The 14,857-nt window shown below is 44.9% G+C and overlaps 1 protein-coding gene across 2 annotated transcripts in view; it reads left to right on the forward strand.

Annotated features, from left to right (window-relative positions):
• The window catches only part of ksr2 (kinase suppressor of ras 2), a 163,558-nt gene that overhangs the window by 72,493 nt on the left and 76,208 nt on the right, over positions 1-14,857 (forward strand). For both annotated transcript variants that reach the window (XM_045225796.1, XM_045225795.1), the window contains exon 6: positions 3,037-3,209. In XM_045225796.1, coding sequence (XP_045081731.1) covers positions 3,037-3,209 — 173 coding nt within the window. The remainder of the gene's footprint in view (positions 1-3,036; positions 3,210-14,857) is intronic.

The following is a 14,857-nucleotide window of genomic DNA, read 5'->3' on the forward strand; positions in this document are numbered from 1 at the left end:
AAAGGTGTCGGTGAGAGAATGTTAATATCCTGAGGGCATTTGCATAAAAAACTACTGGACGCTTCTTTCACATATGGGCTTGGTGAAAGCACCAGACCTGGGTTCAAATACTATTTGAAATCATTAAAAATACTTTATCTGGACTTGATTGACCTTGCCTGGTCCAATGGAACCAATAGATTAATTGCGAAATTGCAAACCCCGCCCATCTTATACTTCAGGCAGACTAGAGCAAACGCTAAAAATATTTGAAAGGTTTGAAATAGTATTTGAACCCAGGTCTGACGTTAGTTAATTAGTACAGAGTTATGCAGATGGAATCTCTGCAGGGTGTAATTGCAGGCTGTAATTCTTCAGTGTACATATTCCAGCTGGGTTGCGATGATGCACACGTAGAGACAGGAACCTGTGGAATATACATGACCTACGCTTTTCACTTCTTCATTTGATTTATCCGCAAAATATGTTTGTTTGAAGTGCTGCCTTTCTCACTGCTGTCTTCTGCCTGATCAAATGAGAATTTGTTCTGTCTATATCAACATCATTCGGGTGTGTGCATGTTTGCTTGTCTGTGTAACATCCACACCAGATCATGTGCTGTTTAAGTCTCTCTATTCCCTCCAGCAGTTCTGATGACTTGCCAAAAAAGGGAGTTGAGCCTTTAATGAAAATCAAAGTGTTGTTGTGTTGCGTCAGGCTTTGAGTTACAATATATAAACACAGTCACGACACTGGACCGTGTGATTCTTATTCAACTCACTTTATACATGGTACAAAGTACAAATAACAAGGTATTGAACTTCAGACCCCACACATCAATCTACAGTGACCCTGGCCATGACCCCACTCTCCGAGAGTGTCTCAGTAGGAGTTGGGATATGCAAAAAACACATTTCCAATTCACACATGCGTATTAATACACACTTGTACAAGTGTGAAATAGGACAGATATAAGCACCCACCAAATTCTTCTTCTTATTATCATTATTAATTGTTTGTGTCCCATTATCCATAATAGAATACACTGAACTGTAGTGTACTAGTGTGCTACTTATGCTAGTATGGAATCCATAACATGGACATTGGAACTCCCGCATATGTTGACTCCCACCACAAAGACTTCCATGGTTGACAGTATGATGGCATACTTACCAGTAGTAGTATGCTTATTGCGCTAGCTAGGGTATACTTATGGGCCACCCACCATGTGTAAGGAATCCATTTCATAGATTTTTTTGGGGGCTCCCCTCAAAGAATTCCATGTCTGACAGTATGATGGAATGGTACAGTAGCATGTGTTTCGTATTCCACATAGTAGTGACACAAGAGACTGAACAGACTGCCATGCAGCTGATCTGAGCAATGGGGTACAATTCTTCACATCTTTACTTGATACCTGTCCTCCCCAATCCTCTCTCTGTCTCTCGCTCTCTCTCTTTCCCCCTCTGCAAATAATCTATCCATCACTGGAGGTTCACCTATAGACACAAGGAGAGATGAACGGGCCAAATTAGATTTGAATTGCATAATGTGGTTTTAGTGTTATTGCCGTCAAAGGCTTTAGTGAGAAAGGGATAACCTGCAGGCAGCTTCCTTATTGCTGGAGAGAGATTGTGACGATGTGTCGGAGGACTGCTTAAAAGGTCTAATTGTGTGGCTTGTGTGCCAGTGATTGAGGAAAAGTCCTGCAGGCTTTAATACCAACCCGAAATGGACTGCAGTCCAAATTAGCAGTCTCACTCCACCTGTCCGTCTCTGTCTGTCTCCCACTACAGTACTTCCTCGCTCTTTTGTTTCCTCTCTCTCACTCTCTTTCTATCTCTCTGCCCTTCATGACCTCTCTCTCTGCATCCCTCTTGTATTCTCTCTCTCTCTCTCTCTCTCTCTCTCTCTCTCTCTCTCTCTCTCTCTCTCACACACACACACACACACTGTCTCTCACACCTTCTCTCACACACTCTCTCACACTCTCTCACCCTGCTTTTCTTTCTCTCACTACATACCTGTTACAGACCATGTCCCTCTCTCACTCTTTATATCTGCCCCCCACCACCACCCCAGTCCCCCAGGTGCCACTGCAGGCTCATCATTAGCAGTGTGAAGGGGAACTGAATGACACGTGTGTGATGAGTGTTCCTGTCTCGTTGCTGGTGGGTTACACAAGCACCCCTCAGTGAGGCTTGAAACAGGCTGGAGGGCCACCGCTCTAGGGGTGTGTAAACCCATTATGGACTGGTTAGGTGGCAGAGCCCAGACCTAGCCTAGTTTTACAGCCTGTGTCTTGAAGAGTCATCCATCCCCTCTGTCTCTGTCTCTCTCTCGATGAGTCACTCCCGTTGGATGGCAGCCATGTTTGCTGTTGCTGTTGTTGTCTATCAGGTCTTAGGGTTAATTGTGTACTAGGTATTACCTAACTGCCTCTTCCCCCTGGCTATTGCCGTTGAAGTGCTATGATTTCTCAGGATATCTGAGATGTCTCAAGTTGTTTGATTTTCCCCGTTTTCAAAGGAAAATATGACTTTTTCTAAACTCTGGATAACCCTTGTCATGTTCTACTGTATCTTTCAACATTTACATTTTTACATTTTTAGTCATTTAGCAGACGCTCTTATCCAGAGCGACTTACAGTTAGTGAGTGCATACATTTTCATACTTCTACTAATGGCTATAGTTTTATAACTGTACTTTATAAGTTGTATAAGAAGTTGTATTATAAGAGCATTTTAACGGTATAATATATTATTAACATATTTATATGTGTATCATTTAAGTATGAAGCTTTAATTGTAGTTAATAACCATTTTAGTACAGTATAATACTACCATAAGAGCTTTATTACTGTAGATTAGACCTGTTTAATAACAGTATATCTATAGCATAAGAGCTATAAATATACCGGACATTTAACTGTATAATAGAAGTCTATAACTGTTTTATAACCATATACTTGCAGTATAAACTCTTTAACTGTAGTTTATAACCATTTATAACAGTATTATGGTAGTATAACCATTCTGCTGTGTGTGTGTGTTTCAGAGTGAAGCAGAGGAAGTCCAAGCCTCAGCACCTGAAGATCAACAGCAGTGTGGGGAGCTGTGAGAACCTCCCTACCCAACGCTCACCCCTCCACTCCTCCGACCATCGCTCACTCCGTTCCTTCTTCTTCCCCACCTTCATCCCCTCCACTCCCCCCGTCCACTCCGACGCAAGTAAGTGCCCTTTCTAGACTACCTTGGTCACTAACAAGTTATGATACCCAAGTATGCAGACAGCTTAACTAAATCATACGTTTCAGGCATTATAAGACTGTATTGACTTCGCAGTTTGTCCACCCTCTTATCTGTTCAAGTGTCATATGACCGTTGTCTGTGTCCAGGTTTATGGTAACTCTATGGTAGTACCACAAAATATAGTTTAGAGTTTAGAGTCTTAGCCATACTTGAACACAAAACCTCCTCTACTTCCCATTCACAGTCTCTCTATATTCAGCCCTAAACCAAGTGACTGCAGTCTCGCTCTCTCAGTGAGATTATACACGTAGACGAAGACTAATCCTTCCCAGATCACATACACGTATCCCAGGATACCCAGAGGTACCGTGTCAGCGCATACAGCCACCTTATTGGCTGTTGCCTTATTAGTGCCCCCACCGGAAGCCATTAGCGCTTGAGCAGTCCGGAGCAAGAGAGCGAGAGGAAGACGATGTGAGGAGACTGAGAATGATGGAGGCAGGGACAGGGGTGTTGGGGACAGGAGTGAAATATGGCCGTCGATAGGGGACCTGAATGGGTTTAGACCAGGGATCATCAACTAGATTCAGCCGCGGGCCGATTTTTTTCTTGAGCGGATGGTCAGGGGGCCGGAACATAATTACAAATAATTTGTAGACTGCAAATTGACCCCAAGAAGCCTAAACAGATATAATATTTGACTAAAACATAATAATTTCAAACCTTGCTTACATTTGTATACGATCACATACAGTGAGTGTACAAAACATTAGGAACACCTGCTCTTTCCATGACATAGACTGACCAGGTGAATCCAGGTGAAAGCTATGATCCCTTATTGATGTCACTTGTTAAATCCACTTCAATCAGTGTAGATGAAGGGGAGGAGACAGGTTAAAGAAGGATTTTTATGCCTTGAGACAATTGAGACATGGATTGTGTATGTGTGCCATTCAGAGGGTGAATGGGCAAGACAAAATATATAAGTGCCTTTGAACAGGGTATGGTAGTAGGTGCCAGGTGCACCGGTTTGAGTGTGTCAAGAACAGCAACACTGCTTGGTTTTTCACGCTCAACAGTTTCCCAGTTTCCTGTGTGTAGAAGAATGGTCCACCACTCAAAGGACATCCAGCCAACTTGACACAACTGCATTGGAGTCAACATGGGCCAGCATCCCTGTGGAACGCTTTCGACACCTTGAAGAGTCGTTGCCCCGACAAATTGAGGCTGTTCTGAGGGCAAAAGGGGGTGCAACTCAATATTAGGAAGGTGTTCCTAATGTTTTGTACACTCAGTGTATATCTCTCTATTATGCGTGGGAATCACTTGGAGCTGATTTGTTGGTGGGCCGCAGAGTACATCCGTACACAGACTAGGCTAGTGGCAATGCCTCCAAAAAATTGTGATACCCCTAATGTCTCCCATTTATTAAATAGATGGTTGTGTGAAAATATTTTACTGCAAAAGTGGTTACATTTATAGATATTGTGACACACCCCCTAAACAAAAAAATGCTGAATAATGCCTGGCTAGAGGGGGGATGTAACCCAATATTGCAAGTTCTGATATTGCTAAAATTTGGAGTATGAGTAGTCAGTTGTCTGCCCAATATACACACACAACAATAATTTGAATATCTTAATGCATCATGGAAATATAGACCTGTAAACACAGAGATACAATAGGCGGAACTGTCAACTACGAATATTGATGATGAACGTAAGCTTGGCTTTTTGGTAACTGATTAATAGACAACTTTCCAAGTCAAATGTTCTGTCATCAACGCAAAGGGTGGCTACTTTGAAGAATCTAAAATATGAAATATATTTTGATTTGTTTAACACTTTTTTGGTTACTACATGATTCCATATGTGTTATTTCATAGTGTTGATGTCTTCACTATTATTCTACAATGTAGAAAAATGTAAAAATAAAGAAAAACCCTGTAATGAGTAGGTGTGTCCAAACTTTTGACTGGTACTGTATATTATTTAGTATATGTAAAGACAAGATTAAATTGAGAATAGTCTGATGGGTGTGAATATTATCACTGGTGAATGATGCCCAGTGTGTGCAGTCTAAGGCAAGAAACAGAGCATGCATATTTTGTTAACTTTTTCAAATCGTAGTCGCATACTGTACATCAATGAGCCTAGTACATAGGCCTATATGTTTTGATAAGGTTTGTAAACTAAAGTGGGCAAATAACATTTTAGTCATTTAGCAGACGCTCTTATCCAGAGCGACTTACAGTTGGTGAGTGCATAAATATTTTTATACTGGTCCCCCGTGGGAAACGAACCCATAACCCTGGCGTTACAAACGCCATGCTCTACCAACTGAGCTACACGGGTAGCCTATAGGCCTAGGACCCCTGGTACAGGGTTGGAGAGCCCATAGCCTACAGAGCCTAGTGAAACGTGTTCTTATAAGCCCAGTCATTGCGCAATCTCGTGTGAAAGAGTTTTGGGTGGCCACTTTTTAAAAGAGGATCCCAGCTTTCTCCTGCTGCTGTATTTATTGCTTAGTTCTTAAAATTAAGCAGATTAATCCGCTTTACAACCGGTGTTGCCTACCTGGCATACAGTGCCTACAGAAAGTATTCACACCTCTTGACTTTTTCCACATTTTGTTGTGTTACAGACTGAATTTAAAAAGGATTAAATTGAGATTTTGTGCCACTGATCTACACACAATATCCCACAATTTCAAAGTGGAATTTTGTTTGTAGACATTTTTACAAATTAATAACAAATGTAAAGCATTCAACCCTTTGTTATGGCATGCCTAAATATGTTCAGGATACATTTGAGCACATTTTAATGAACAAGTCAAATAATAGGTTGCATGGACTCACTCTGTGTGCAATAATAGTGGTTAACATGATTTTTAAATGTTTACCCCATCTCTGTACCCCACACATATAATTATCTGTAAGGTCCCTCAGCCGAGTAGTAATTTCAAGCACAGGTTCAACCACAAAGACCAGGGAGGTTTTCCAGTGCCTACTGGTAAATAAAAAAATAATTTAAAAAAGCAGACACTGAATATCCCTTTGAGCATGGTGAAGTTATTAATTATGCTTTGGATGGGTTTTCAATACACTCAGTCACTGTCACGACTTCCTCCGAAGCTGCCTGGTCTCCTGGTTCGGGCAGGCTTCAGCGTTTGTCGTCACCGGCCTTCTAGCCACTGCCGCCCCTCATCTCATCATTCCATTAGTTTTGTCTTGTTTTTACACACACCTGGTTCATATCTCCTCATCAGTTCCCATGTCTTTGTGTGTGATTGTTTCATGTGGAGGTGTCGATAGCTCTGTGGAGCTTTATGTACCGTATCGTCAGGATTTTCACCCGTGTGTTTTGTTTTCTCCAGTGCGCCATAATTACCGCACTGTAGTTGTTTTACGCATTGCTGCGTACCGCTGTATTTGCCAAATAAACCATTTATTCTGTGATTTACCCCTCCTGCGCCTGACTCTGTCCAAATCACCTGCTACAGAATCACACACCCAACAGCATGGAGTCAGCAGGAGCGGGGAATATGCCTGGAGTCGTTGAGCGGGTCCGGGAGCATTCCAACATGTTAGCCAGCTTGGGCGAAGCGATGGATCGGGTTCTCCAGGTCATCCAGCGCCTGGAGAGGAGAGGACCCGACCCTGCGGAACCAGCTGATCGACCGGATCCAGCCACCCACACCCCAGGGCCCAGAGGTATTCACCTGTCCCGCTGCCAGGGTTTCCTCCTGCAGTTGGACCTCTATTTTACCACCATCAGACCGGCTCCATCGGGTCGGGAGAAGGTGTCCGCCCTCGTCTCCTGCCTCTCGGGGAAAGCCCTGGATTGGGCCAATGCGGTCTGGAGTGAAGGAGGAGACGCGTTGGACAACTACGGGGAGTTCGCTCGCCTGTTCCGGTCAGTCTTCGATCATCCCCCCCGAAGGAAGAGAGGCGGGCGAGCGGCTGGTCTATCTGAGGCAGGGGACGAGGACCGTGCAAGACTTTGCCCTGGAGTTTAGAACTCTAGCAGCTGGGTCCGGGTGGAATGAGCGGGCCCTCATCAACTGCTTCCGGTGCAGCCTGCGTGAGGATGTCCGAAGGGAGCTAGCCTGCCGGGATACCACGTTGACCTTCAACCAATTGTTGGACAAGGCCATCCGGTTGGACAACCTGCTGGCTTCGAGAGGACGTCCCGGCAGAAAGGGCACTCTAGGGTCACCCCAGGTAGTTCAAACCCACACTGTTTCAGAACCCTCTGCTGCGCATTTCACCATCCACGTCAATTTCCCTGATTACACGGTAGTTCCCCAGTGTAAGGCGCTGGTCGATTCAGGCGCAGCTGGGAACTTTATGGACAGGTCTTTAGCTAATAGTCTAGGTATTACATTGGTTCCCCTGTCCATTCCATTGCCCATCAAAGCACTTGACAGTCAACCATTAGGGTCAGGTTTTGTTAGGGAGGTTACAGCACCAGTCACTATGATTACGCAGGAGACCCATAGGGAGCAAATCACCTTTTATATTATTGAGTCCCCTGATTTCCCTGTTGTGTTGGGTCTTCACTGGCTAGCACTACACGACCCCACCTTTTCATGGCCGCAGAGGGTTCTCACGGGGTGGTTTGCGAGAGTGACAGGGTAGGTGTCTAGCTGTTTCCGTTGGTGCAACTACGGTGGAAAGGCCAGACACTACCTCCACCGTGCGCATTCCCCCCGAATATCTCGACTTGGCGCACGCGGTTTCTAAAATGCAGGCGACCAAATTACATTTACATTACATTTACATTTACATTTACATTTACATTACATTACCAACCCATCGGGCGGGGGATTGCGCGATAAACCTCCGGTTAGACACTGTGCCTCCCAGGAGTCATGTATATCCCCTGTCGCAGGCTGAAATGGTGGCTATGGAGACATACGTCTCAGAGTCCCTGCACCAGGGGTCCATACGTCCCTCCATTTCAACCGCCTCCTCAAGTTTCTTTTTCGTGAAGAAGAAAGACGGAGGTCTGCGCCCTTGCATTGATTACCATGCGCTTAATCAAACTGCCATTCGCTATAGTTACCCTCTACCCCTCATCTCCTCTGTTATCGAATCAATGCATGGGGCGCGCTTCTTCACGAAATTAGATCTCAGGAGTGCGTACAACCTAGTGCATGTCCGGGAAAGGCACGATTGGAAGACAGCATTTAGCACAACCACAGGGCATTATGAATACCTGGTGATGCCGTATGGGTTGATGAATGCTCCATCAGTCTTCCAGTCCTTTGTGAACAAGGTGTTTCGGGAAATGCTTGGTCGTGGTGTGGTGGTTTACATCGATGACATTCTGGTGTATTCCGCTACGAGCGCCGAGCATGTGTCCCTGGTTCGCAGAGTGCTGGGCCGACTGTTGGAGTATGACCTATATGCCAAGGCAGAAAAGTGTCTGTTCTTCCAACAATCCGTCTCCTTTCTCGGATACCACATCACCACCTCAGGTGTGGAGATGGAGGGAGATCGCATTTCAGCCGTGTGTAATTGGCCGACTCCAACCATGGTAAAGGAGGTGCAGCGCTTCATTGGCTTTGCCAACTACTATCGGAGGTTTATCCGGGGCTTTGGCAAGGTCGCAGCTCCCATCACCTCTCTGTTGAAGGGTGGGCCATTCCGGCTCCACTGGTCTGCTGAGGATGACAGGGCTTTCAGTAACCTGAGGGCTCTGTTTCACCTCAGCCCCGGTACTGGCCCATCCCGATCCATCATTGCTGTTCGTAGTGGAGGTGGATGCGTCCGAGGTAGGGGTAGGCGCTGTCCTATCCCAACGCTCGGGCATGCCACCCAAGCTCCGCCCTGTGCCTTCTTCTCAAAGAAGCTCAGCTCGGCGGAGCAGAACTATGACGTTGGTGATCGGGAGCTGTTGGCTGTTGTCAGAGCTGGATGGATCAGGGATGGATCGAGGGGGCCCCGGCGTACTCTGTCCGTTCCATCCTGGATTCGAGGCGTCGGGTGGGAGGCCTTCAGTACCTCGTGGAATGGGAGGGGTACGGTCCAGAGGAGCGGTGCTGGATCCCGTTGAAGGATGTCCTCGATCCATCCCTGTTGCGGGATTTCCACCGTCGCCATCCAGCTCGCCCTGCACCGCGTCCTCCTGGCCGTCCCCGAGGCCGGTGTCGGTGCGCTGCTGGAGCTGCGCGTCAAAGGGGGGTTCTGTCACGACTTCCTCCGAGGGCCATCCCTCTGCACTCGTTGATTCTGGGTTGGGACGTACCGGACACCGTTGAAGCTGGTGCCCCTCCTGGCCACAATAGGGACAGAGCCCCAACTGTCTCTGACAGCGTCGCTCATCCGTGGGGAGGCGTGTGGCCCCTACCTCCATGGGTTCAGGCTCTGACTCAGAAAGGTCAACGAAGGAGGGATAGAGGCGATGGGGGTGCCGACGCTCCCGAAGAAGATTATCCAGACGGATGGCCATCACGATGATTGTGTCCAAGGTTAGATTGTCGTCTCGGCACGCCAGCTCCGTCTGGACCTCTTCGCGCAATCCTCTTCTGAATTTGTAACTTAGTTTGTACATAATGTTTCTGCTACAATCTCTTATGACCGAAAAGAGCTTCTGGATATCAGGACCGCGATTACTCACCTCGTACTCGACAAAGATTTTTTCTTTAATGAGTAAGACGCAAAGGATTTACTTCAGACACCCGACAAGGGCCAAATCCCCGTAATTCGCATGAAGAAGAGACGGAGATATCGGGGATGTAGGTCGGGGTGCCTTGTAAGGATCAGACGTCGAGTGGGTAATCTACCTCTACCATCAGTCCTATTGGCCAATGTACAATCATTGGATAATAAAATGGATGAGCTCCCCTCATGACTATCCTAGCAGCGGGACATTAAAAACTGTAAAATCTTATGTTTCACTGAGTCGTGGCTGAATGACGACATGGATAACATACAGCTGGTGGAGTTTTTGGTGCATCGGCAAGATAGAACACCTGAACAACACTCCACACTGCCGTATCCCACCTGGACAAAAGGAACAACTACGTGAGAATGCTATTCATTGACTACAGCTCAGAGTTCAACACCATATTGCCCTCAAAGCTCATCACTAATCTAAGGACCCTGGGACTAAACACCTCCCTCTGCAACTGGATCCTGGACTTCCTGACGGGCCGCCCCCAGTTGGTAAGGGTAGGTAACAACACATCTGCCACGCTGATCCTCAACACGGGGGCCCCTCAGGGGTGCGTGCTCAGTCCCCTCCTGTACTCCCTGTTCACCCATGACTGCATAGCCAAGCACGACTCCAACACAATCATTAAGTTTGCAGATGACACAACAGTGGGAGGCTTGATCACCGACAACGATGAGACCACCTATAGGGAGGAGGTCAGAGACCTGGCCGTGTGGTGCCAGCTTAACAACCTCTCCCTCGACGTGACCAAGACAAATGAGATGATTGTGGACTACAGGAAAAGGAGCACGGAGCACGCCCCCATTCTCATCGACGGGGCTGTAGTGGAGCAGGTTGAGAGCTTCAAGTTCCTTGGTGTCCACATCACCAACAAACTATCATGGTCCAAACACACCAAGACAGTCGTGAAGAGGGTCCGACAAAGCCTATTCCCCCTCAGGAGACTGAAAAGATTTGGCATGGGTCCTCAGATCCTCAAAAAGTTATACAGCTGCACCATCGAGGACATCCTGACTGGTTGCATCACTGCTTGGTATGGCAACTGCTCGGCCTCGGACCGCAAGGCACTACAGAGGGTAGTGCGTATGGCCCAGTACATCACTGGGGCCAAGCTTCTTTACATTTTTGACCAGGTGGTGTCAGAGGAAGGCCCTAGAAATTGCCAAAAACTCCAGCCAACCTAGTCGTAGACTGTTCTCTCTGCTACCACACGGCAAGCGGTACCGGAGCGCCAAGTCTAGGTCCAAAAGGCTTCTTAACAGCTTCTACCCCCAATCCATAAGACTCCTGAACAGCTAATCAAATGGCTACCCGGACTATTTGCATCCCCCCCCTCTTTTTACGCTGCTGCTACTCTCTGTTTATTATCTTTGCATAGTCACTTTACCTCTACCCACATGTACATATTACCTCAACTAACCTGTGCCCCCGCACATTGACTCTGTACCCCCTGTATATAGCCTCGCTACTGTTATTTTACTGCTGCTCTTTAAATATTTTTTATTTTTCTTTGTTATTTTATTTTTCTTGAAACTGCATTATTGGTTAAGGGCTTGTAAGTAAGCATTTCACTGTAAGGTCTACAACTGTTGTATTCAGCGCATGTGACAAATACAATTTGATTTGAAACGGGCATCGCTGACCTGGGTGGACTGTTGGATGGGCTTGGGGTGCTGGCTCGCTGGGTCAACTTGTGGTAGAGAATCCTCCGCCTATTGGAGGTGACGCCCCTCAGGGAATGTCGAGACATTGAAGAACGCGGAGGACCTCATAAAGCCGTCCCTGGTCGTGGTGTTGGCCAAGTAGGGGTCCCTGTTCGCTGACCATCTGGGAGATGTCCTGATTAACTGCTGCTTCCATCTGTAGAGGCAGTATTCTGTAACGTTGACGCAGGGAGTCAGGAAGCAGGTGCAGTTAGTGAGTTTAATAATAATGAAAGTAGAACGATACAAAACAAGAGCAACATCTGAAAACATAACCAATACTGCCTGAAGATTGATGCTAGGGAGTGCTAGATAAAGGGGGAGTTATCAGGGTAGTGATGGAGTCCAGGTGTGCCTCATGATGGGGCTCAGGTGTGCGTAATGAGGGTTGCGTAATGAGGGTTGCGTAATGAGGGGTTGCCAGGAACGGTGGTTAGTAGACCGGCGACGTTGAGAGCCGGAGAGGGTGAGCGGGAGTAGACGTGACACCTACATTCATCATAAATATTCATAGTTGATATTTCCACTTATTGTATCTCTGTGTTTACAAGTCTATATTTCCATTATATATTAAGATATTCTAATGCTGTTTGTTTGTGCGTTAGGGGCAGACAACTGACTACTTGTATTCCAAATTGTAGCAATATCAGAGCTTGCAATATTGGGTTACATGAGCTTATGCAGCTGATTCCCCCTCTAGCCAGGCATTATTATGCACTGTTTTAGTTTTGGGGGTGTGTCTCAATATCGATCAATTTAACCACTTTTGCAGTAAAATATTTTTAAACAACCATCCATTTCATAAATGGGAGACATAAGAGAGGTAAAAAAAACATGGTTGTGTTTTGTTCTACCTCTGGTAGGGGTATCCCTTTTTGAAGACTGGCCACTAGCCTAGACTCATACATAGGCTATACATACACACAAACACGGACAATGCATGCTTGTATGTCAAGATGTGGCATCTACTTCAACTAATCTCCTGCAACATAAAATGGGATGAATGACGTGCTTGTTTGTGTGTTGGTTTTTGTGAGGGAGTGAAAGAGGGAGGGAGAGAGAAGAAGAGAGAGTCAGACAGACAGACAGACAGACAGACAGACAGGCAGACAGAGAGATAGACAGAACAGAACAATAGACAGACAGACAGACAGACAGACAGACAGACAGACAGACAGACAGACAGACAGACAGACAGACAGACAGACAGACAGACAGACAGATAGACAGACAGAGAGTTTAGGATAGAGAGAGATACAGAGAGAGCGAGAATGAGAGCGAGAGCGAGAATGATGATGATTGTCCTCCCTGCTGCATGATTGAGTATGACAAGCTCCTTGTTAAGTCATGTTCAATTCTACACCAGTTGCTACAAAGTTAAGTGCTCTTGGTAATCTAATATCTCCCTCAGGAATTACTCTTTGTAATTGGCTGTTATTTAAATGTCACATAAGTACAAATAAGTATAGATACGGATATATATATATATATATATATATATATATATATATATATATATATATATATATATTTGTGTCAGTATCAGGGGTTCTAGCCTCTAGATATTCAGGACTATAAACTAAGTGTATTTAACTCCAATCTTTAAGGACCACTGATGGTTATGCTTTTTCTTGCTGTCAGTGACTAACTAGACTTCTTCAAACCTGGCAAAGCATTCTCTGTTCAGTGAGACTAATTGACCAAGCAAATACCAGGGATATGATAGAACACTTAAAGATGCAGTCCGGGATCTTAAGCTCAACAAATGTGTAACATATTGTACGAATAGAAGATACAATCTATCTGCAATATTAAGCTGATCCATCCCCCCCCAAAAAAAAAAAAAAAAAAAAAAAACATATTGTACGAATTGTACGAATTGGATTCCTAACATTGTACAAAAATATATATACAGTACCAGTCAAAAGTTTGGACACACCTACTCATTCCAGGGTTTTTCTTTATTTTTACTGTTTTCTACATTGTAGACTAATACTGAAGACATCAGAACTATGAAATAACACATGTGGAATCATGTAGTAACCAAAAAAGTGTTAAACAAATCAAAATATATTTTACATTTGAGATTCTTCAAAGTAGCCACCCTTTGCCTTGATGACAGTTTTACACACTCATGAGGTAGTCACCTGGAATGCATTTCAATTAACAGGTGTGCCTTGTTAAAAGTTAATTTGTGGAATTAATTTTCCTTCTTAATGCGTTTGAGCCAATCAGTTGTGTTGTGACAAGGTAGGGGTGGTATACAAAAGATAGCCCTATTTGGTAAAAGACCAAGTCCATATTATGGCAAGAACAGCTCAAATAAGCAAAGAGAAACGACAGTCCATCATTACTTTAAGACATGAAGGTCAGTCAATCCTGAAAATTTCAAGAACTTTTAAAGTTTCTTCAAGTGCAGTCGCAAAAACCATGAAGCGCTATGATGAAACTGGCTCTCATGAGGACCATCACAGGAAAGAAAGACCCAGAGTTACCTCTGCTGTAGAGGATAAGTTCATTAAAGTTACCAGCCTGAGAAATTGCAGCCCAAATAAATGCTTCACAGAGTTCAAGTAACAGACACATCTCAACATCAACTGTTCAGAGGAGACTGTGTGAATCAGGCCTTCATGGTCGAATTGCTGCAAAGAAACCACTACTAATGGACACCAATAAGAAGAAGAGACTTGCTTGGGCCAAGAAACACCAGCAATGGACATTAGACCGGTGGAAATCTGTCCTTTGGTCTGATGAGTCCAAATTTGGAGGGGGGGTTAGATCAGCTTTAATATTGCAGATAGATTGTGGCTTCTATCACTGTAATTGTCTGCATCATTTCCAATCCCCCATATATACACTACCGTTCAAAAGTTTGGGGTCACTTAGAAATGTCCTTGTTTTCGAAAGAAAATCATTTTTTTTGTCCATTAAAATAACATCGAATTGATCAGAAATACAGTGTAGACATTGTTAATGTTGTAAATGGCTATTGTAGCTGGAAACTGCTAATTTTTTATGGAATATCTACATAAGCGTGCAGAGGCCCATTATCAGCAACCATCAGTGCTGTGTTCCAATGGCACGTTGTGTTTGCTAATCCAAGTTTATCATTTTAAAAGGCAAATTGATCATTAGAAAACCCTTTTGCAATTATGTTAGCACAGCTGAAAACTGTTGTGCTAATTAAAGAAGCAATAAAACTGGCCTTCTTGAGACTAGTTGAGTATCTGGAGCATCAGCAATT

Source organism: Coregonus clupeaformis, chromosome 16 (assembly GCF_020615455.1).
Source record: "Coregonus clupeaformis isolate EN_2021a chromosome 16, ASM2061545v1, whole genome shotgun sequence".
Taxonomy (NCBI): Eukaryota; Metazoa; Chordata; class Actinopteri; order Salmoniformes; family Salmonidae; genus Coregonus; species Coregonus clupeaformis.